At 44.9% G+C, this 24,716-nt stretch overlaps 1 protein-coding gene across 1 annotated transcript in view; it reads left to right on the forward strand.

Annotated features, from left to right (window-relative positions):
• Positions 1–3,718: 3,718 nt before the first annotated feature.
• The window catches only part of MDFI (MyoD family inhibitor), a gene marked incomplete at its 5' end in the record, with an annotated part of 34,423 nt that continues 13,425 nt past the window's right edge, over positions 3,719–24,716 (forward strand). The window contains 2 exons of the mRNA XM_082247628.1: positions 3,719–3,776; positions 8,540–8,647. Coding sequence (XP_082103754.1) covers positions 3,719–3,776; positions 8,540–8,647 — 166 coding nt within the window. The remainder of the gene's footprint in view (positions 3,777–8,539; positions 8,648–24,716) is intronic.

Genomic DNA, 24,716 nt, shown 5'->3' on the forward strand with positions numbered 1-24,716 from the left:
ATGACTACAGTGTACCCATCTTCCAATTGCTACTTCCAGCAGGATAATGCAGCATGTCACGAAGCTCAAATCATCTCAAACTGGTTTCTTGAACATGAGAATGAGTTCACTGTACTCCAATGGCCTCCACAGTCACCAGATCTCAATCCAATAGAGCACTTTTGGGATGTGGTGGAACAGAAGATCATGATCATCATTATCATGTGCCGTCGACAAATCTGCAGAAACTGCGTGATGCTATCATGTTAATATGGATGAAAATCTCTAAGGAATGTTTGCAACACCTTGTTGAATCTATTCCACAAAGAATTTAGGAAGTTCTGAAGGCAAATGGGGGTCCAACCTGGTACTACAAGGTGTACCTAATAAAGTGCCCAGTGAATGCACTTTACAGGATCACTTGACATTACTTGGTCAATCACGAACTAGACGAACTGCAGCAGTCATTATGTGAAAGCAGTACACAATATGCAGCACTCATAAGCCATCTTTTTTGCACAGTCTTTCTCCTTCCCAGGGTCATTAGTATTCAATCAGAGGGCTTTGACTTGCCAGAGGCTATGTGTCTAGCTTATGACTCCCTGCTTGTCATTAAAGAGACAAGATGACTGCAGCTGCACCTCTCAGTACATTTTTCCCAGGTGCTCCAGGGGATAGAACTCACTGCAGAGAACACTTGGCCTGGCCTTAAGGCCTTTTGCAACTCACTCTAGCCTCCATCAACCATAAGAGACAAGAAGACTATAGCTGGATCTTCTGGGTGCAGAAGATCCCATCCGTCCCGGCTATCTGGATAGGGGACTTCACCATGGTATCCAACCCTCATCTGGACAGAATGGGCCCACCCTCCTCCCCAGTCTGCCCTGACCGAGACACTCGTTTTCGCAGACTCCTTAGTGGTTTTCAACTTCTAGACTCCTGGCGATGCTTACACGCTACTACTAGAGCATACTCCTGCTTTTAGGCTACTCACTACACCATGTCTAGGATAGACTCTATATGGATCTCACAGGCCCTCTCGCCCAGAATTTGCAGTGCCTGCTTTGGTCCGTGCCTCTTGTCAGACCATACCTCATAGAGTTAACCCAGTTTACCGACCCTCCACGACATCATTGGCGTCTGAACCCATTCTGGCTCAAGACTGTTTCTGACCTTGACTCTCTTGCTGTCTGGGAAACCTTTAAGGGACACGCCCGTTTACTCTTATCCTCCCGCAAAAGCTGATCTGCGACATGCCGAAAAACAGCTAGCAGAGGCGGAAGCCAGATATACTCAGTCTTCCTCGTCAAATCTATTGACCCACCTCCATCTTCAGACACGGGCTCTTGACCATCTCTACCAGGAACAGGCTAACCGCAAACTGTTTTTCAGCAGACAGCGGGTGTTTGAACACGGTGAGCGGGCAGGCAAATTGCTGGCTTACTTACCACATATGGATGCCGGACCGCCCGTGGTTATCACACTCCATCCCTCGCTGTTGGGGGACTCGTCTGATCCTTCAGCCATGGTGGAGGTGTTTGCCTCCTATTTCAGTGAGCTATACTCCTCCAAGGTTGACTATACTCCCTCCGATCTTACCAGGTTGTTGGATACACTCGAGTTCCCTACGCTGACCCCTGCACAGGTTGAGATGCTCGAGGCCCCTATCTCGGTAGAGGAGATTGTTACCGCCATCTCAAAATTTGCGAAGGCTAAGGCTCCTGGTTCTGATGGCATACCAGTGGAGTTTTACTCCCACTTCTCTGAGACCATGGCTCCCCATTTGCTCAGGGTATATGAGGCTGCCTTTGAAGAAGGCATATTACCTGACTCCATGCGTGAGGCCCTGATTGTTCTGATCCCTAAACCGGGCAACGATCCCCATTACCCGGAGTCCTATAGGCCCATATCTTTGCTTCAAAGCGATGTAAAGATTTTGGCTAAGGTGCTAGGTTTGAGGCTCAACACGGTGATCCTATCCCTCGTACACCCCGATCAGACAGCTTTTAATACTAGGCGACTGTTTATGAACCTTCAGACTTCTCATGACCGTGTGCGTACAAGGGTTGTGGTGACGTTGGACGCTGCCAAAGCCTTCGACTCTGTTGAGTGGCTGTACCTATGCAATGCCTTCGAGGGTTTGGCTTTGGTCCGAAATTCATTAAATGGCTTACTGTTCTTTGCAACCAACCACGTGCTAGAGTTGTTGCTAACGGCTGGACTTCTAGGCAGTTTCCTTTATCTAAGGCTGTCCCATTTCCCTGCTCCTTTATGCACTCGCGGTTGAGCCCCTTGCGATGGCCCTATGATCTGGCTCGATTATTCGCGGTCTGTGTCGGGGGATTTCGAGGAACGCATTGGACTGTACGCAGACGATATGTTGCTCTACCTGGCGGACCCTGGTCCTTCCTTGCAACGGGCCCTTCTAGTGATACAGCAGTTTGGTAGCTTTTCGGGACTTACAGTTAACTGGGATAAATCCCTTTATTCTCCCGCTTGACAGTTTTCCTCCGTCAGCGGACCAGGCGGTTCTCCCTCTCTCACGGGTTGCCACATTTAAACACTTGGGAGTATAGGTGTCTCGACATCCCCCGGATTATATTTCCTTAAACATTGAATCCCTTTTTGCCTTGGTTAAGACTAAAACACAAACTTGGGCCCGGCTACCATTTGGCGTTATGGGCAGAGTGGGCCTGGTTAAAATGATCCGGCCACCACTGGTCTCCACGCTCCACGCCGTGGAAGACGGAACAGCCGGATGTCCCAGCACTCCTACTCACGATTACTGTACATGCCTGTACTGTAGTAATGTCACTGGTCCCCCAAAAAGTGTCAAAAATATCAGTTAGGGGTCCGATCTGTCCACTGCAATGTCGCAGTCTCGCCAAAAATTGCAGATCGCTGCATTACAAGTAAAAAAAAAAACAAAAAAACAATAAAAATTGCATAAATCTTTCCCGTAGTTAGTAGACACGATAACTTTTGCGCAAACCAATCAAAATACGCTTATTGCGATTTTTTTTTATACAAAAAATATGTAGCAGAAAACAAATTGGCCTAAAATGTTAAAAATTTGTATTTTTACATTTTTTGGGGGGGAATGTTATATAGCAGAAAGTGAAAATTATTGTTTTTTTTTTCTGAATTTACGCTCTTTTTTTTTTTGATAGTGAAAAAAAAATGCACAGGTGATCAAATACCACCAAAAGAAAGCTCTAATTGTGGGAAAAAAAGGACATCAATTTTATTTGGGTACTGCGTCGCATGACCGCACAATTGCCAGTTAAAGTAACGCAGTGCCTTTCAGTCCAGAAGTGGTTAATGTAAAGTTTTTGTTCCTTAGACTTGACCCATTTTTATGTAAACAAGGAAAGCTTCATTGTAATTTTCTTTTAAGAGCAAATTATTATTATTATTAATTATTTAGATCTGTTGTAGCGGGGTCCTTTAAGGGCATTGAGCCTATAGGCAGGTGTCTACTGTGCCTATTTGGTAATCTGGAAAACAACAGATCACCAGATGAAAATAAAAGAAAAAAAGCTTAAAAAAAAATACAGCCATCACATCTAAAGGCTGCAATATAATACATTTTTGCTTTTGGGTTTAATACCACTTTAAGTTTATGGAACTATGTGCTGTGTTTATTGGGTTTTTCTTTTTTTTTTTTCTTTTTTTTTTTTGCTTCACTCTATCTTTTCTTTATCAGAAAACAGAAGCCAGGAAAGCACAAATTTCACTGATGTCCCTGGAGTCATTTTTGCCTCCTGAACATACCTGCACAGCAAGACTGGAGTCAGGTAAGTGTGATAATCTGGTGCCCAGGGCAAAGGTGCCAAACTGCACCTCCCCCATCCCACTTTCTGGGTACAAAAGTGTGTTGGGCTAACAGTTTTCCTGTTCTGAAAATGTCCCTGTGTCAATGGTTTTATTGTCGGTGGTGTTGAAAAAGAAATGTTGTCCCCATGTTGGTGGTGCCATTGGAAGAAAACAAATGTGTCTGTGTTGCTGGTGTAGCTAAAAAATAAAAAACATCCCTGCTTCTGTTCACTAAAAGAAAAAAATGTACCTGCATCTGTGGTGTCAATTGAATATGGTATATATGTCAGTGGGATATAGAATGAGAGATATATTAGGCTGGAAGGTTGAGACAGGGAGGGGAATTCATGGGTACTCAACAGCCATGACACAGACCCCTTGAATGTCCACAGATGGTTTAAAAACTGAAGGCGATTTATGGACAGAAGCTCATTTTCATGTTCTGAAGATGTTGCTGTGCTGAAACTATTGCAACCACCCCCCCCCCCCCCCTTCCTGGGGAGGAGAGAAATCAGAAGCCAGAGCATTCATAGATTTAGGGCTCTTGTTCACTACTGCCTTAGAAAGGGTCCAGGGAAGGAAATTGTTAATTCTATTTATCCAGCAGGTAGAGACTTTTCAAGAGACTGCTTAACAATCTGAAATAAACATCCTCCAGTTTACAAAGGTCTGTAGCTCACTGCATTTTACACATGGAACTGGTAATTCATCATGATGGCTGATTTCAAGTTAAAGCCTAATGCAGGCCATACATGGGGCAAATTCCAAACAATTTTTTTTTTTTTTTAAATCTGAAATTTCCTGCGTTTTGTGATTCGATGGGTGCCATTGATTTCGAAATTCAACCAACCAAGCCTTCAATTTTATCTTTTATTGCTACAGAAAATAATTTTTGTGGCCCGGGAATCTTCTTCTCTTTCAAGGGTCACAGCTCATGGGCATTTCTTTTTAGTTTCAATAGATTTTTATTGAAGTTTTACAATATACAGATAACAAGAGGTGAACAAATAAAAGAAAGAAGCGATAATGAACATGTTACAGGAATGGTACAAATTCCAGTGTTGGCTACTATTATGTGAACAAAAACAGGAGATTCAGTTGGCAGATTTGACCAATTCAATCGATCCATTTTTTACATTTATTAATGTTTCGGTCATTGGACAACAGCAATTCATTCCGCCGGCGCAATGGCGCCAATTGACGTCACGCATCGGCGGGAGACGTGGCGCCGATGCGTGGTGGTACCGCCCACCCAGTCCCCTACGCCGAGGAGCAGAGGGAGATTAGGGAGGATGCACAGCACGCATCGCAGCTCCCGGGAAGCAAACCAAAAGCCATACAGGGGACTGGCCAAACCATCCAAAGTATAAAAATTAATAAAGAGTAGTAGGCAATATTCCAAGACCTATGAGTGACCCATTGGCCATGGTAAGGTACAGGTGATGACACTACTAGCATGCTGTGGAACCTAACATATTATATAAAAACAAAAATAATGAAATTGAATATTGGCCGTGTGACCAACCATGTGAGCACTTCCATCCCTGAATCAATGCAAACAAAGAAAAAAGTTGGGACTTTAAATGAGGCATCGCCTAATTAGAGCTGTGTGCCTCCATCCCTATTCATGAAGAAATTGGGGCTAAGGGGAGTAAAAATGAAATGTAATAGGGCTATTGGCATAGTATGTAAAATATAATAAAATAAATAATGTGTGAGCATTCCACAACATAGTAATACAATACAGAAAGCCGATGCCCTAGCATCCCTAAGTATAGGGGAGAAGGATAAAAAAGGGGGGGGGCAGTTGGGACTTTAAATGAAGTGCACAGAGATGGTTGGGATGTGTAACATGGCTATATTGAATATAAAATTGGGTCCACGGCATAGTAGCAAAGAAAAGCACTTTAATGATGTAGGTCATCAATCATACAAATATCCACATAGGGCATAGGTACATACATATGGTAATGGGTAAAATACTACAGTAAAAACAACATGAAATAAATAGGTATTATACAAGTATTGACAAGTTGATAAGGCATCTCCAAATTCATGATATTGACAGACAGCAATGCTGATTCCAGAAAATGGTACAATATTGAATAGGTTCACATTATATAATGTTAAAATTCCAAGTAATAGATAGTTGGGTGTGTATTAAACATCATAACCTCAACACGTTTCGTGGACGCACATTGCCACTTCATCAGGAGTAGATGTGTGTATATTTCTAAGAAAAATATGAGTAAGAAAAAAGGATCATAAATGCCAATTTTGAATAAAGAGAAGAAGAGGGGGGAAGAAGCAGGGGGACCAAAAAACCCAATTTCACCCCGACACTTACGTAATGGTTCTGAATTTGGCCCTGAAACTGTATGGACTTAGTATGTCCCCCATGGGAGCTGAGAGCGCACCAGCAGGCGGGCAAGAGGGACACGTTATAGCATGATGAAAACTTGCTAGGATGTATGAAATGAATACCCATAAGTAGGTAGGCGCATACGATATCTGTAGAAAAAAATATATATTGTATATATGAGTAAAATTGTAAAAATCGTAAGAAAAAAATTAAAATAAAAAAATAAAAAATAATAAATAAATAATAAAAAATAAAAATGGTTGTATACGATTAAGGGTGTCATAATACTCCTGAGTGGAGTGTGATGGGAATGCAAAATGAAAGAGAGTGAGTGCCCTCCCCGTGGTGCATTAGGCTGCACACTATCGTGACGCTGGGCTCACCATGCGGTAATTTTATTTTATCATATTTTACATACTATGCCGATAGATGATGCATGCATATTCTTAGCCCCCAAGTTCATAACTTTACATTTATCAACATTAAACCTCATTTGCCACATAGTTGCCCAATGAAACAGTGCATTGAGGTCGGCTTGTAAGTTAGAGACATCCTGTAAAGAAGTTATTCCACTGCAAAGCTTGGTGTCTTCTGCAAAGACTGAAATGCTACTTTTAATCCCAGACCCTATATCATTTATAAAGATATTAAAAAGTAAGGGTCCCAACACTGAACCTTGGGGTACACCACTGATAACTTTGGACCATTCAGAGTCAATCATTAATCAGAGTCAATCATTCAATCATTAACCACTACTCTGTGAATTCTATCTTTTAGCCAATTTTCTATTCAATTACAAACTGATCTTTCCAAGCCAGTAGACTTTACCTTACACATTAGCTGTGTGGGGAACTGTGTCAAACGCTTTTGCAAAATCCAAGTATACTACGTCCACAGCCACCCCTCTGTTCAAGGTTTTACTTACCTCCTCATAAAAAGAAATCAGGTTTGTTTGACAACTTCTGTCTCTCATGAATCCATGCTGTCTGTTGCTTAAAATGTTTTTTTCCAGCAATAACTCATCTATGTGGGCTTTTATTAAACTCTCCTATATCTTCCCGACTATAGAAGTTAAACTAACAGGTCTATAGTTACTTGGCAAAGACTTTGATCCCTTTTTATATATAGGCACCACATTGGCCCTATGCCAATCCAGTGGTACTATTCCAGTCCTTAACGAGTCCCTAAAAATTAGAAACAAAGGCTTAGAAATTACAGCACTGTGTTGCTCTGGGCTGATTGCTACAGTTCCACCAACAGGTGTCTCCCAGAAGCCAGCAGGCTGTAACAATCACTTACATCTGTGTTCAGCTGCCACGTGGCTATTTAAGGCTGCTCCTCCCTTTCACCAGTACATTACTATTCTGATTGCCTCCTTGTTCCTTAGATCCTGATCTATCTTCACCCTTCCCTGCTGCCTTGCTCTTGTACCCAGTCTTGTTTCCCCTCTTCCTTGCTAACCTGTTACCCTTGTCCCTAATATTGTAGATCTTTGTAAATAGTTGTTAGGTTCATTAGTTATTTTTGTCTTTGGGGTAGGTTTTTGTCTTTGGGGTTAGTTCTTGTTTGCTGGGGTTTCCTATGTTCACTGTTTGCTGTGTATGCGTGTTTGTGTGTTTCACTGTAAATAAATATCACTTTAAAGAGTAAGTAAAGTAAAAAAAAAAAAACGAGAAAAAAAAAGCCCTGTAAAGAGAAAGGCATAATGAGCTAGTATGCATCGCATACTAGCTCATTATGTAGTACTTACCTTAAAACGAAGCCCCCGCCGTGCCGCCACCTCAGCGACAGGACGGCGACATGTCCTGCCATCCCGCTTCCGGGTTCGCGTCCTCCGGCCATCTGATTGGCCGGAGGCGCGATTACATCACTCCCGCGCATGCGCGCGGGAGCCGCCGTTCACGGCACTGAGCTCTGAAGGAACGGCACGGGTGGCCGTTCCCTCAGAGCGCCTGCGCCGATGACGTCATCGGCAGTTTGCGCTGTAAATATCTCCTAAACGGTGCAAGTTTGGGAGATATTTATAGCACCTATAGGTAAGCCTTAATATAGGCTTACCTATAGGTAAAAGTTATACAAGAGGGTTTACAACCTCTTTAAGGATATCTACATTGTTTGGTCTAAGTTTCCATGTGTAGTTACATGTGTCTGGTCTCCCTAGTTGCTGCTGAATCCTGACACCACTTTTTATCTTGCACACAGGCCCACTGATTTCATGATATACCTCTGCTGTAGCTTTTATTTGTTACAACAACATCTACAGTATTGCATGAATTTACTAGTTTTTCAACCCCTTCTGCTAGATATTAATTTACCATTGAATGCCTTTGTAAATCTACTAGAAACTTTATTCTCTACGTTTTTTTTTTTGTTTTATTTTAGTATCCAGTTGTGTGGAAGAGGAGGAAGTAATGAAGCAGGATAAAATAAAGGCATCAATAAATGGGATACCACAAATGTCAGAAATGAGTGAACCTTTACCAAATATAGGTAAGTGTGGAGATTTTAAAATGTTTATTTACCAAGCACATTCTTGTTGTATTACCATATTACAGTGTTCAGATTTAAATAACAAAATTACTTAAAGTGGAATAAATCCTTCTATCTTTTACAGCCAAGGAAGCTATCATCTTAGCCTCTATTTGATCTGAAGTTGCCATGGTGCTGCACCTGTAATCAGTTATGACAACAGCCATTTGATAGTTTGAAAGTTCACTTGAGATCACAAGCAAATGTGACAGTTATCATTCACGGCATGCCTTGAATGTAACTGTTTTGGTAACAGTTAAATCAATGGGTTTTTGCTCTGCTTTAAGTCCTATTTTCTTTCTGTTGGGCTCAGTAAATGGGGGTGTGCTAACATAAAAATACAGACTGTGAGTCATTCTGTTCTAAGAATTACCTATTCATAAAAAAAAAAAAAAAAAAGTGATTTTTGCTTTGCAGGGTTAAAGTGTATTCCCAAACAAAAGTTTTTTTGATTATTTTTAGATGAGGAAGAATCGAAACCCCTGTTAGGTTTTAACTTTTTGATTATGGGGACTTCATTAGAGAGATTTATTGTCCTGTTGACAATGTTTCACCAGAAGGAAAGTGAGGTATACTCTCCAACAGCAACATAAAAATAAGTAAAAATTTGTTTCCTGGTGCCAACCAGGCAACATACATGTGGTAGTAGCCCCGCCTACTTATGCTCACAGAACCAGTGCATGTACTCACAGAACTCAATCTGAAGAGAAGAAACCCTTACCTGCCACCTTTGGTGGTTTTCCACACAGGTTCAGCCTCCCCTATAGCGCAGTCCCTGACCTTGGAATACTAAAGGCTCTGATAAGGTAGGGAACTCCTTCGACTGATCTTCTGGGGTGAAAAACTGGGTGCTAAGTAGACCCCATAAGGCAATGAAGCCAGGGCTGTTTTCCTTAGAAGTGCTCTCCTTGTATGGAGCCCAAACTCTCAAGAAGTGAATAAATCCATGGAACTGTGACACCACATTTCCAAGGCAATTATGTTTTTATACTTTTTTTGGAATTTATCTGTTAATGTCCTGATAAGTTGTGTTTGTTCCATCTCCTCTCAGGGCTGCACTGTGTTCCAGTATGTATTCTAGTGGCCATAATGAAAAGCTAAGTGTCTACTACAGTCAAGGGAATGATACATAAGCTAAGCAGGTGGATAATTCCATTTAAAGTGAATAGCTCTCACATGGGGGCCATCTTGGGTTTAGGCAAAACTGCCTGAAAGCCATCTTGGAAAAGGGCAAAGTGAGAAGATTGCTATGAGTTGGAGGCAGACAGAATAGCAAAGGAAAATGGTTTAAAGAGCCAGTGGCATACAGATAAGGCATCCATGGGCTAGGATTGCAAGTCATCATGCCCATAGCTGAAAACCCTGCATTAAGCACTATTTTCTGTATAAATCATATAGATTCAGCTATATGTCAGTGTTGCAGCTGCCCTGCACTATGAGCTCACTGCATAACAAAGATCCACACTGTTCCTATAGGTAGGAGTCATCAGATAGACAGGTATTTTGCTACTAAGAGAGTGCTTTCAGGCATTAACCGCTTGCCGACCGCCCACAGTATATTTACTGCGGCGGTCAGCCCCTCTGGGCAAAGCGACGTAGTACTACGTCGCTCGCCCAGGAGCCTTTAGGGGGCGAGCACCATCTCTCGGCCATCCCCGCGCGAGTGACCGGCGGCTCCAATATCCTCCAGCCACTCGCGATCTCCCGTTGGAGAGGGAGAAAGTCATTCTCAGCTGGTGTAACTGCAGAGAGCATACGATCCTGCTATGTAGGATCGTATGTCTCTGTGGTTACATCACAAGCCACGCCCCTTGACAGTTAGAAGTTAGAATCACGCCCCTAGGGACACACCTAACCCCTTGATCACTAATAAAGTGCCAGTGTCATTTTTACAGTAACAGTGCATATGTATAGCACTGATTACTGTAGTAATGTCCCTGGTACCCCCAAAAGTGTCAAAAATGTTAGTCAGGGGTCCAATCTGTCTGCCGCAATGTCGCAGTCCCGCAAAAAAAAAAATCGCAGATCGCCGCCATTACTAGTTAAAAAAAAAAACAATAAAAATTACATAAATCTTTCCCTTAGTTAGTAAACGCAATAACTATTGCGCAAACCAATCAAAAAATATTGCGATTTTTTTATGTAGCAGAAAACAAATTGGCCTAAAATGTTAAAAAAATGTTGATCTTTTTGGGGGGGAATTTCATATAATGTAAATGTAAATTGTGAATGTGAAATGTGAATGAATAAAATGAAATGTGAAAAATATTGTTATTTTTTTAAAATCGAGGCTCTTTTTTTGTTTATAGCGCAAAAAATAAAAATCGCACAGATGATCAAATACCACCAAAAGAAAGTCCTGTTTGTGGGAAAAAAAGGACGTCAATTTCATTTGGGTAGAGCGTCGCACGACCGCGCAAATCCTCCTGGGCTTAAGTGGTTAACAAGCCTTTCTCTCAGCTAAAGAGCCCAGTCTGTGCTACGGGCAGGAATATTGTGTGAGAGAAGCCATAGAAATACAGTTAAAGGTATAGAAAATCCAAGACTGCAAACCTTAGCACTATGACCTGAAGAGTGTATCAGGCCTGCCTTAAAGAGGCAGAAAAAAGCTCTCCTGCCCACTACTGTATGCTTAGACACAAACAATTGCTGTAAACTCTGAATAAAGTTGCTTTCACAAGATAAATAGTGTGTCACGATTTTACCCCCTTCATGAACAAAAACAAACAGGCGAAGCGCCTCTAAGTGCAGTAAGTTTTTAATCCAACAGGCATACAACGTATAGCAACTCACATGATGTACATAATGGTAGGCTCGATCTGATACTGGGAAATGGTGGTAAAGTCCTATGTCCAGAATCCGGAGGGAGAGAGGACTGAAGCCGGTAGATGGTATCGGAGGACAAGGAGGCCGGCTGTTGTCTTCCGGTGTAACGTGAGAAAACCATACCCCGTGAGAAATCCATACCCACGTCACTTCTTGTAAGAAACGTAATGGAACAGCTGAGGAGCAGACTAGTGCGCATGCTCGGAGGGTATGAAATTATCACGGTAGTGTGTGTAACGTTACACCGCCCCAGCTGTTACATTAAAAGAGCTCGGCTGCAACATGCATCATCTCCACTCCTACTCCTGTCACTTCCCTGATCTTGGCTACTAAATGTAAAAGTGGCGGCGGGTGTATGGAATGTGAATCACGGAGATCTCCGCTCCGTGATCCGCTTTTACATTTAGTAGCCGACATCAGAGAAGTGACCGGGGTAGGAGCGAAGATGATTGATGTTGAAGCGGAGATGTTTTAATGTAACCGCCGCAACAGCTGATGCGGTGTAACGTTATAGCACACATTCCATACATTCCATACCCTCCGAGCATGCGCACTAGTAAGCTCCTCAGCTGTTCGCTGACTGGAAGTGACGAGGGTATGACATTTTCACAGGTAGGTTTTTTTCACGGAACACCGGGTCCGACTGATCTCCTCGTATCAAGCTGGAACGCAGCGTCTGCCGCGTGACGTCACCAAGACCACAGGGATTACACGACGCGTTTCAGAGCATGCGCCAAGCTCACAGTAAGCATGCACGCTCTTTTTTCAAGTGTTAATGGGGAAACAGCAGAGGGAGCCATATTTATACTCATGGAAACAAATAAGTGGGAGTATACTCTGGAACGAACTACCAATAAACTAAGCTGGCGGCCGTGCTAGACGAAGGAATTATATAAAAGCAACAGTAATGTCTAGACTGATATGGAAAACACATATACAGACATAGACTAATATTAGAAGATATATAAAAAAATATATAAAAATGGTATATTTATATATATACACATGTACACAGTATAACCTCACCCATAAATAGAAGTGAGAAATAAATACAAGAGAATATGTATAGTGTTTGTATACGTAGTCATAAAATAAAGAATATGAATATAATGTGCGTAAAAATAAATTAAAAATAAATGAAAGATAAATGAAAAAAGAGGATAAATGATAAAGAGGATAAAAAAAAAAAAAGGAAAATATATATACAATGTGTGGCAATTATGTTTATAAAATAGTACTAATTTCCAGCTCCTCATTGAGACCATATGGCTTAAGAGTATTGAGGGTATAAATCCAGAAGGTCTCTGACGCTGACATAATCTGGAAAAACGTTGGGCCTCTGAGAGTTTACCAGTTATAGCCTCAATGATCCAGACACGCAGCCCCTCAGTGGACCTATTATGGGCTTCTAGAAAATATCTAGGGACACTATGCTTATCAGAGCCTTCCTCTATAAGCCAACAATGTTTGCCAAAACGTTGCCGAAGGGGATATATGGTGCGGCCCACGTATAATAACTTGCAGGGGCAAGTAAAGCAGTACACTACGTGATCCGTAGAGCAGTTAAAAAAGTTGTCCAATAGATAAGTATGACCATCGTGAGAAAAAGATTTTTGTCCATAAGTGATGAAGTTGCACGTTTTACACAGTTTTTTCTACAAGGATTTACACACATTTACTGCACTACTTTAACTGGTAATTGCGATGGTCATGCAATGTTGTACCCAAACAAAATTGAAATAATTTTTTTCACATAAATAGAGCTTTCTTTGGTGGTACTTGTTCACCACTGTTTTTTTTTTTTTTTTTTAACGATATAATAAAAAAGACCATAAATTTAACAAAAAAAACACAACTTTTTACTTTCTGCTATAAAACATATCCAATTAAAAAATAAAAAAAAAATAATACATTTCTTTATGAATTTTGGCCAAAATGTATTTTGCTAGATGTCTTTGGTAAAAACAAATCCCAATAAGGGTATATTGATTGGTTTGCGCGAGATTTATAGCATCTACAAACTAAGGTATATTTAATGGATTTTTTTCGTTTTTTTTTTTATACTACTAATGGTGGTGATCAGTGACTTATAATAGTACTGCGATATTGAGGCGGGCAATCGGACACTGATGATGAGGGGGAACTGACTAACTGCCACTGACATCACTTGTGACACTAATATAGTGATCAGTGCTAATAATTTGCACTGTTACTGTACTAATGACACTGATTGGGAAGGGGTTCACATCTAGAGAAATCAAGGGGTCAAATGAGTGTCCAACAATGTTACTGTTTCTGTTTTACTAAGCAATGTGCCAGTTTTTACTCTACTTTTGCGTTGTTTACTTACACAGGGTTCTCTTCTGTCATTCGCTTATCGTAAATCATTGGCCGGGACCTGCTTATTGGCTTGTGCTGCAGCAAAAAGCAACATAGCTGGGGCGGCGGGCGTGCGAGAATGTACCCTAACCAGAAATGCTGGATCAAATTAATGTATGTGATTCAGAGCAGCGGGCCGCTCTGTCGCAGTAAACCTGTGGTAAGCTGTCCACAAGCTGTTAAAAAGGTAGAAGGAAGCTCTTCTGCCCACTATTCATAGCGGCAAAGAATTGTTGTGAGCCCTGGGTGAAGCTGCCTTTACAAGACAAAGAGTGTGTCAAGCCTGCCTCAAAGTGGTAAATAACTGAAGCTGCATTACAATACTGTTGCTACCAACTGCATAAAGCTTCCTACAACAGAGAGAAAGCTATCCTTTGCTGGTAAGGAAGAGCAGAATGGATTAGCTGGTACTATATTCAGCCTGAGGCTTCGTCCGTATTGGGCATTTTTCTTTAAGGCAGGTAAGTTTACTATGTGTCACGGAACCATGAACCAGACGTACAACAACAGATAAGTGAAAATAAGAAAGCTTTATTGAAAAACAAGCTGTAAAGCAAAAGTCCAAACGGATGGCGAAACTGATGCAGAGTCTTTTGCGAAGCCAGGGGTCAGGAACCAGCAGGGTAGTCAGACGAAGCCAGGATCAGGAACCAGCAGGGTAGTCAGACGAAGCCAGGATCAGGAACCAGCAGGGTAGTCAGACGAAGCCAGGAACAGGAATCAGAAGCAGCAGCAGTCTTAGAAGCATGTGAACACAGGAGGACCAAGCAGGGAACTGAAGCCACAGACCTCCTATATATATGAGCTAGGCATCCAGCTCCTCCCAGTGGGAAGGAGGAGCCGCAGGGTGGGAGGCTACAAGAAACCCAGAAACCAAGATGGCCGCCAGCACATGTCAAACGAAGGAGAACAGCAAGAAGGTAAGACCATGACAGTACCTCCCCCTCAAGGGCCCCTCCTCCGTGGAGTAAAGAACGGTTTCTGAGGGAAGCGTGCGTGGAAGGCTCGGAGCAAGGCAGGAGCATTAACATCTGCGGAGGGAACCCAGGAACGCTCCTCTGGACCATAACCACGCCAATGAACCAAAAACTGCACCCAACCGCGGACCAGGCGTGAGTCCAGGATATTGCTCACCTCATACTCCTCACGATTGCCCACTCGGACCGGACGAGGCCGAGGAACCGAGGAAGTGAAACGATTACACACCAGTGGCTTCAACAGGGAGACATGAAACACGTTGGAGATCCGCATGCCAGGAGGAAGCGCAAGGGCATAGGCTACCGGGTTTACCCTGCGAAGCACTCGGAAGGGACCAACAAAGCGAGGCGCCAGCTTGGGAGTGGGCACTCGAAGGTTGAGGTTGCGGGTGGACAACCATACACGGTCTCCGGCCTGGTAGGAAGGAGCAGGCGCTCGTCTGCGATCAGCCTGGAGTCTCTGGCGCTGCGCAGAGACCTCAAGGGACCTCTGGATCTGTACCCAAGAAGCACGTAGGACGGAAAGGTGATCCTCCACAGCCGGAATATCCTGGGGAGAGAATACCTCCGGTAACATGGCAGGTTGGAACCCATAGTTGGCCATGAAGGGAGACGTCCCAGAGGAAGAGTTCACCGCCGTGTTCCTGGCAAACTCAGCCCAAGGCAGGAGGTCAACCCAATTGTCTTGGTGATCGGAGACATAGCAACGAAGGAATTGCTCCAAGGCCTGATTGGATCGTTCTGCGGCCCCATTGGACTGAAGGTGGTAGGCCGAGGAGAAGGAGAGATGAATCCCCAACTGGGAGCAAAAGGCGCGCCAGAACCTGGACACAAACTGACTCCCCCGATCCGACACAATCTCCTTGGGCAAACCGTGCAACCGGAAGACCTCCCTGGCAAAAATCGTGGCCAACTCCTGTGCAGAGGGTAACTTCTTGAGAGGAACACAGTGGCACATTTTGGAAAACCGATCCACAATCATGAGAATGACCGTATGGCCTCGGGATGCAGGGAGGTCCACAATGAAATCCATCCCCAGGTGTGACCATGGGCGCTCCCCGGTGTCTAAGGGTTGCAGAAGGCCCAACGGAAGGTGCCGAGGAGACTTACTCTGGGCACAAACGGAGCATGCCGCTACATATGCGGCGATGTCGGAACGTAGGGAAGGCCACCAGAACAGACGTGAAACAGCCCAGGACAGCTGATTCTTTCCAGGATGCCCCGCGGTCTTGGAGTTATGGTAGGTTCGCAACAACCGAGTGCGCAACTCCTCAGGCACAAAACATCTGCCGTTGGGTCTCCCAGAGGGAGCACCAGATTGAGCTGCCAAAATCTGCTCACCCAGGGTAGAGGTCAGGCTGGTGCGAATGGCGGCCAGGATCTGATTCGGAGGTATGACCGAAGTCGGAATCGACTCCTCCCTGGACAGGTCGGAGTACTGCCGTGATAAGGCATCCGCCCTGATGTTCTTGGAACCGGGTAGGTAGGAGACCACGTAATTAAAACGTGACAAGAACAGAGCCCATCTGGCCTGACGTGGTGTCAATCTCTTGGCCTCAGAGAGGTAGGTCAGATTCTTGTGGTCCGTCAGGATGAGGACCGGAACCACCGAACCCTCGAGAAAGTGCCTCCATTCTTTAAGAGCCTGCACGATGGCCAATAACTCCCTGTCACCAATCTGGTAGTTGCACTCCGCGGAAGACAGTTTCCGGGAGTAAAACCCACAAGGAAGCAGAGGACCCTCTGGTGTTCTACGCTGAGACAGAAGGGCGCCTACTCCCGTCTCAGACGCGTCCACCTCGAGGACAAAGGGCAACCCAGGGTTGGGATGCGACAGAATCGGAGCTGACACAAAGGCGGACTTTAGAGCCTCAAAAGCTCGGATGGCCTCGGGCGGCCAGACCTGGGAATTACTGCCCTTCCTGGTCAGATCCGTGAGAGGCTTGGCTAGCATGGAAAAGTCCCTGATGAACTTCCGATAATAATTGGCGAAACCCAAAAAGCGCTGCAGGGAGCGAAGACCACTGGGCTGGGGCCACTGTAAGACAGCCGAAACCTTCTCAGGATCCATGGAGAACCCCTCAGCGGAAATGATGTAACCTAAGAAGGTTACCTGGGATCGGTGAAATTCGCATTTCTCAAGCTTACCGAACAGCTTGTTCTCTCGTAACTGTTGCAACACTCGTTTGACTTCCAGAATGTGGGTCTCCATGGACTCAGAATATACCAAGATGTCATCCAAATAGACCACCACACACTGCTGCAACAGGTCACGGAAAACATTGTTGATGAATTCCTGAAAGACTGCGGGCGCATTGCACAACCCAAAGGGCATAACCAAGGATTCATAATGACCGGTCCTGGTGTTAAACGCGGTCTTCCACTCATCGCCCGCCTTGATCCTTACGAGGTTATATGCCGCCCTCAAGTCGAATTTGGTAAAGACCGTGGCCCCTTTAAGGCGATCGAACAGCTCGGAAATCAAGGGTATCGGGTAAGCGTTCTTGATCGTGATGCGATTGAGACCCCTGTAATCGATGCAAGGCCTCAACTCACCGCCCTTCTTTTTCACAAAGAAAAATCCAGCCCCTGCCGGGGACGAGGATTTGCGAATGTGTCCGCGTGAAAGCGCCTCCCTCACGTACTCCTCCATGGCCTCATTCTCCGCTACCGACAGTGGATAGACTTTGCCACGAGGAGGAACGGCACCAGATTGTAACTCGATGGCACAATCGTATGGGCGGTGCGGAGGTAGGGCAACCGCGCGCACCTTATCAAATACATCCCGGTACTCCTCATATTCAGGGGGCAACAGAGAGTCCGAGGAAGTACACAGCAACTTGACAGGCCCATGGATGCAACTAGCCCCACACTGCGGTGACCACGAGAGGATCTCGGCCAATCTCCAATTGAAAATCGGATTATGCTTCTGGAGCCAGGGGTACCCCAAGACCACCGAGTAGTGTGGAGACGAAATAACCTGGAAGCAGACCGACTCTCTGTGGACGGCACCAATGGCTAACCCCACTGGAAGGGTCTCATGAGTCACGTGTGGCGGCAGAAGGGGTCTGCCGTCTATCGCCTCAAGAGCCAGAGGAGAACCTCGAGCCTGCAGAGGAATGGAATTGGCGGCAGCGAACACACTATCAATGAACAAACCACCAGCACCAGAGTCCACCAACGCCTGGGTCGTCACCGAGCCCCCGACCCAGGAGAGGACAACAGTGATCAGTGGTTTGTCAACACGGGAAACCGGGGACGAGGAGACTCCACCCAAGATCTGCCCCCGACAGGATCTCAGGTGTGAGCGTTTCCCGGACGGTTCGGACATGCCAACCGAAAATGCCCACCGAGACCACAGTACATGCATCGGCCCTCGCGTCTCCGGAGTACCCTCTCCCCCTCGGACAGGCGAGCAAACCCCAGCTGCATGGGTTCACCCCCAGACAAGTCATCCCCAGGAGGCGTGGGAGGAGAGGGAGGCACGGGTGGGACAACAAAGGTAGGCGCCAATCTGTTAGGAGGCCTCCGCAGACTCTCCTTAAAGGAAGGTCTCTCCCTGAGTCTGGTGTCAATCAAAATCAGGAAAGAAATAAGAGACTCGAGCTCCACTGGTAGGTCCTTAGCTGCAACCTCATCCTTCAAGGCATCCGAGAGACCATGAGAGAAAGCAGCGACCAGAGCCTCATTATTCCAGCCCACCTCTGCTGCCAGGGTACGAAACTCAATGGCGTATTCAGCTACGGATCGTGAACCCTGTCTGATGGACATAAGGAGCTTCGCAGCAGAGGCAGCACGAGCCGGCACATCAAATACCTTCCGAAGAGAAGCAACAAAACCGGAAAACTCGGCAACCACCGGATTGTTGTTCTCCCATAAAGGGCTGGCCCAGGCCAAGGCCTTGTCCAAGAGCAGCGAGATTAAGAAGCCCACCTTTGATCTCTCAGTAGGAAAGGCATGTGGCAGCAACTCAAAATAAATGCCCACCTGGTTAAGGAAACCTCGGCACTGAGTTGGCTCTCCCCCAAAGTGCTGTGGAAGGGGGGCAGAACCGGACATACCCCGAAACACCGCAGGCGCAACAACAGATGTCGGGGTAGACTCTGGCGCAACAACCGGAGCGGCAGTAGGAGCGGGCCCAGGAGCGACAACCGACCCATCGGCAACGGGAGCGAAATGAACCGTGCGTTCAAGCAGGGTTTGCAACGCCACGGCGAACTGACCCAACAGGTGATCCTGCTGATCAAGTCTGGCAACCAGCGAGGGTAGTGAGGATGGCCCTGTACCGTCAGAATTCATGGCCTGTGGTACCGTGCGTTCAAGCAGGGTTTGCAACGCCACGGCGAACCGACCCAACAGGTGATCCTGCTGATCAAGTCTGGCAACCAGCGTGGGTAGCGAGGATGGCCCTGTACCGTCAGAATTCATGGCTTGGTCCTAATGTCACGGAACCATGAACCAGACGTACAACAACAGATAAGTGAAAATAAGAAAGCTTTATTGAAAAACAAGCTGTAAAGCAAAAGTCCAAACGGATGGCGAAACTGATGCAGAGTCTTTTGCGAAGCCAGGGGTCAGGAACCAGCAGGGTAGTCAGACGAAGCCAGGATCAGGAACCAGCAGGGTAGTCAGACGAAGCCAGGATCAGGAACCAGCAGGGTAGTCAGACGAAGCCAGGAACAGGAATCAGAAGCAGCAGCAGTCTTAGAAGCATGTGAACACAGGAGGACCAAGCAGGGAACTGAAGCCACAGACCTCCTATATATATGAGCTAGGCATCCAGCTCCTCCCAGTGGGAAGGAGGAGCCGCAGGGTGGGAGGCTACAAGAAACCCAGAAACCAAGATGGCCGCCAGCACATGTCAAACGAAGGAGAACAGCAAGAAGGTAAGACCATGACACTATGAGTGAAAAAGAACCAGAGGAGCCAGAGAACTCTAGATAAGAAACTTGCTACAGCATTTCCCAGGGCAGATGAAGTAACCTTCATGATTTCCAAGTCTCTTTGAGGAAAACAACATCATTGCTGCTGAGGTTAAACACCTGTCATTCCCAGGTGAAAGAGCCCAAAGTACAGATTGCAAGGTTTTTTTTCTCCCTCTAATTGTTAGGAAGCATCTTTTCTCAATTGTGGTCTCTGCATATTCTCTGAGAGTTTCTGTGTCAAGGTATTTTGCCCCAGTTCTGGTGGCAAACAGTTAATTCTTCTAAAGCCCATGGTGGGCATTACCGTTCTGCATCCTGAAACTCTAGGGGGCTGGGTTTATATTTATGATTTCCATAGAAATATAAACCATTTTCATTGCTTCCCTTCACCTGGGAGACTTTCTGGCTTTTGGGGGCATTAAAGATAATAAATGTTCCCATCCCTCCATCAATTTCTGTGCATTGCTATAGGGCCCATGCTCTACCAACCTGGGGTATTGTCCTTGTCCTCTCATCAGCGCCTCATGTTCTAGGATGCTAGACCCAATACTAGCCTTATTGCCATCTTAAAACATTCTCATGGTGGGATCTTAAAAGGACCTCCTGTTCAGGGAATAATTGGTGGAGGCTCTATTGAGTAACCTGACATGATCCTACAGATATTCCAGTCATTTTGATGGGTCCAGAACCCCCAGAGATCTTTTCATCATTGTTAACTTTACACACTCTGGTCTCATATTCAAGGTCTCTGGACCTGGATCTTGCTCTAAACTATTCTATGAGAGATCTAGAATTAAGGGTAGCTTCATGTGCGGCAATTCCTTTGGCTTAGTTTCCCCCCAGGCCTTTACATTTCTTTGTTCTTCTGGGGATAAGTTGATTCAGTCTTTGGACAGGTGATTTGTCTATCGGTATGGCTCAGGGGTCCAGCTCTAGAGCAAGGGAGCTAGCCTGACATCAATAGTCTGCAAGCCATTGGATAGAATAAGGGACTATATACAAGATTTTAGTAATAAAAACGGTATCATTAGTAGTAATCAGTATGGATTCATCAAGATTCGTTCTTGCCAGACCAATCTATTAACCTTCTATGAAGAAGCAAGCTGCCATGTAGATAAAGGAAGGCCTGTGGATGTGGTGTATCTGGACTTTGCAAAGGCATTTGATACAGTTCTCCACACATGTTTACTGTACAAACTAAGGTATGTAGGTATGGATCATAGGGTGAGTGCCTGGATTGAAAACTGGCTTCAGGGTGGTGATAAATGGCGAGTACTCAGAATGGTCGGGTGTGGAAAGTGGGGTCCCCTAGTATCTGTCCTGGGACCAATCCTGTTTAATTTATTCATAAACGATCTAGAGGATGGGATAAATAGCTCAATCTCAGTATTTGTGGACAATACTAAGCTAAGCAGGGCAATAACTTCTACACAGGATGTGCAAACCTTACAAGAAGACCTGAAAAAAATAATGGGGTGGGTGGCTACATGGCAAATGAGGTTTAATGTTGGAAAATGTAAGGTTATGCACTTGGGTGCCAGAAATAAGAAAGTAAGTTACTCACTAGGGGAAGAACCTTTGGGGGAATCTAAGATGGAAAAGGACCTGGGGTCCTAGTAGACGACAAGCTCAGCAATGGCATGCAATGCCAAGCTGCTGCAAGCAAAGCCAACAGAACACTGGCATGAATAAAAAAAGGGGATTCACTCCAGAGATAAAACGATAATTCTCCCACTCTATAAGACTCTGGTCTGGCGGCATCTCGAGTATGCCATCCAGTTCTGGGCACTGGTCCTTTGGAAGAATGTGCTGGAACTGGAGAGAGTCCAGAGAGGGGCAACAAAGCTAAGAAAAGGGAATAAAAGACTTCAGCTTTGAGGAAAGACTACAAGCATTGAACTTATTCCCTCTGGAGAAGAGGCGCTTGAGAGGGGATATGATTTCAATGTACAAATACAGTACTGGCGACCCTAGCATAGGGAACAAACTTTTCAGCCAAAGGAAATTTAAAAAGACACGCGGCCATTCACTAAAATTAGAAGAGAACTGGTTTAACCCTAAACTGCTGAACTGGATGGACTGGTGTTTTTTTTTCAACCTCACTAACTATGTAACTATGTAACCCTTCACATGTTTTGCATAAGACAAGGATGTTGAGATCCAGTTCTGTGTTTTGCTTTGGGTAGTTTCTATATGTCCCTCCGAACAGGGCATCCTTATGCAGTTCTTCGGTCTCCCTCCAGTTCACCCAAATAAAATTTCCTTCTATTGGTTGGATGTGGTCGGGATGGAGAGCCTATCTCTCAGCATCTACTTTCCTCTTGTTCTTCAACATAGTCCCCGTACTGTTGCTCCAGTTTCTACTTTCACCATGTCGAATTGATTCAGTAGACCTTCATCCAACCTCAAAGTCTGAGGTTTAGGTTCCATCCCTTCCTGACAAAGTGCAAATTTATGCAATTTACTAAATTTATGTATGCTTTCTGTGCTTCGGCTGCAGACAACTGTTTCTCAGATCTGCAAAGCTGCCTCCTAGGCTTATAACCTCACTTTCTCTATGTCCTACCCTGGGCTTGAGGGGAATGTAGCTATGCACTTGCAACAGGGGCGATTGGGTTCTGTCCGTGGTGCCCTGGTTTTCAGGGTGGGCTTTTGCGGTGTGCCCCTTTTGAGGGGTTTTCCCTGGGGATTTGGATGTTGGTGCAGATGCGGAGGGTATTTCCAATGGTGCGCAATTGTTGGCAATTTGGCCTTATTTGAAGCCAACTTCTGGTATTAGAACTCTTGAGCAGACACAGTGAGCTGCAGGCAGTTCACAGCTTCGCTATTGGTGGTGCATTCAATGTGTGTGGGTATTTGTTTGCCTATCCCACAGTGTGATTGCTTTGACCAGCCTTAAGTCCCGTACACACAGGCAGAATGTTGGGAGACATTTGCCGGTTCAAAAAAAAAAAAATAACAGCAGACATTCTGCCCATATGTATGTCAGTCTGTTGGCTGGTTGACTTTTGTCAGACGTGCATGCTGGAAAACCAGCATCCGACTAACAGCAGAGAGCACTGATCAGTGATCAGAGGGTTCTGGCAGAGGGGCTGTCCCTCTGCCAGAATACAACAGCTCAATGGGGGGAGATCGCTGGACTAACCTCGCATGAGCTCACAGTTTTTATTGTGTAAACTGCAGGGTTACACAAAAAAAACTATAGGGTGTACCTGGCTTTAGGTTAAGTACTCCCTCAATACATCCAGTTTGAAGATAGCACACTTGCAAACAACAGTCATTTAAGTAGCCAGAACAGCTTAGAAACTTCCTGAGAAACCAACAAAGGTAGAATGTGCTAGTGTACAATCACCTCACTATACAGCTGGGCTGCAGCCACTGGACATAATTGCTGCACAATTGACTAGCAGCATATGAACATCGTGGACATCTTATGCAGAGATGTCAACCAACATTATAGGCAGGACAGCCAAATAGATCCTTTAATGGCACATTCCTTCAGCACTGCTGATGTGCTCAGTAGTCCTCACTTCAGCTGACATTGCCAGGAAGGCGGTAGCTTACTCACTTATAAGATAGGATTTGCTTAACCGCTTGCCGACCGCCGCACGACTATTTACTGCGGCGGTCAGCCCCTCACAGGCAAAGCGACGTAGGACTACGTCGCTAGCCTGTGAGGCTCTACGGACCCCCCCGCGCGTGTGCCCGGCGGACCCGATGTCCGCCAGGCTCTCGCGATCGTCCGTTACACCGGAAGAAAGGCAGGCGGCTAATGTAAACAAAGCCGCCTTTCATTCTTCCCTGTGTAAGAATGGAGATCACACGGTTCTACTATGTAGGACCGTTGATCTCTGTTCTTACACTAGTAGCCACAGCCAATAACAGTTAGAAACACGCCCCTAGGGACACACTTAACCCCTCCCTCTCCAATAAAGTTAACTCCTTCACTGTCATTGTCATTTTTACAGTAACAGTGCATATGTATAGCACTGATTACTGCAGAAATGTCACTGGTAACCCCAAAAGTGTCAAAAATGTCAGACAAGGGTCCGATCTGTCTGCCGCAATGTCGCAGTACCACAAAAAAATCGCAGATCGCCGCCATTACTCGTTAAAAAAAACAACAAAAATATTTCCCTTAGTTAGTAAACGCAATAACTTTTGCGCAAACCAATCAAGATACGCTTTTTGTGATTTTTTTTACCAAACATAGGTAGCATAAAACAAATTGACCTAAAATGTTAAAAAATTTAGATTTTTAAATTTTTTTTTGGAATTTTATATAAAAAAATGTGAAAAATATTGTTATTTTTGCAAAATTGACGCTCTTTTTTTGTTTATAGCGCATGATCAAAAAATCGCACAGATGATCAAATACCACCAAAAGAAAGCTCTGTTTGTGGGAAAAAAGGGACGTCAAATTTGTTTAGGTACAGCGTCCCACTAATGCGCAATTGTCCGTTAAAGTCACGCAGTGCCGAATCGCAAAATAGGCCCTGGTCAGGAAGGGGTAAAATCTTCCAGGGCTTAAGTGGTTAAGCATCCCCCTGGTAGCTAGTTATTGGCCTACCACATGTATGCTGCCATGCTGGCACCAGAAGAACAGAAAATTGTATCAAATACTTACTGTAATTTTCCTTTCTTGGTGCAAATCCACAGCAGCATATTAAACCTACCCAGTTTGTTCCTATTAATGTACAGGGAATGGGTTGTAAAGTGTCCGTCAACTCTTTATGTCTAGGCACTAGCCCTGTGGGCGGAAGTAGGCTGGGGTTCCAACTACATTGGTGCCAGGAAAGGAAAATTAAGGCAAGCATTTGATTCAGTTTTCCATTCTTTTTAGTAGAGTAGGGTATGTCTAAAGCCAATATCAGATTTTTATTTCTGCCTGTGTTCCTTTTGCAGATTTTTCTTTACTTCCTA

This window comes from Pelophylax lessonae (assembly GCF_965119305.1).
Source record: "Pelophylax lessonae genome assembly, chromosome: 2".
In the NCBI taxonomy this organism is placed as follows: domain Eukaryota; kingdom Metazoa; phylum Chordata; class Amphibia; order Anura; family Ranidae; genus Pelophylax; species Pelophylax lessonae.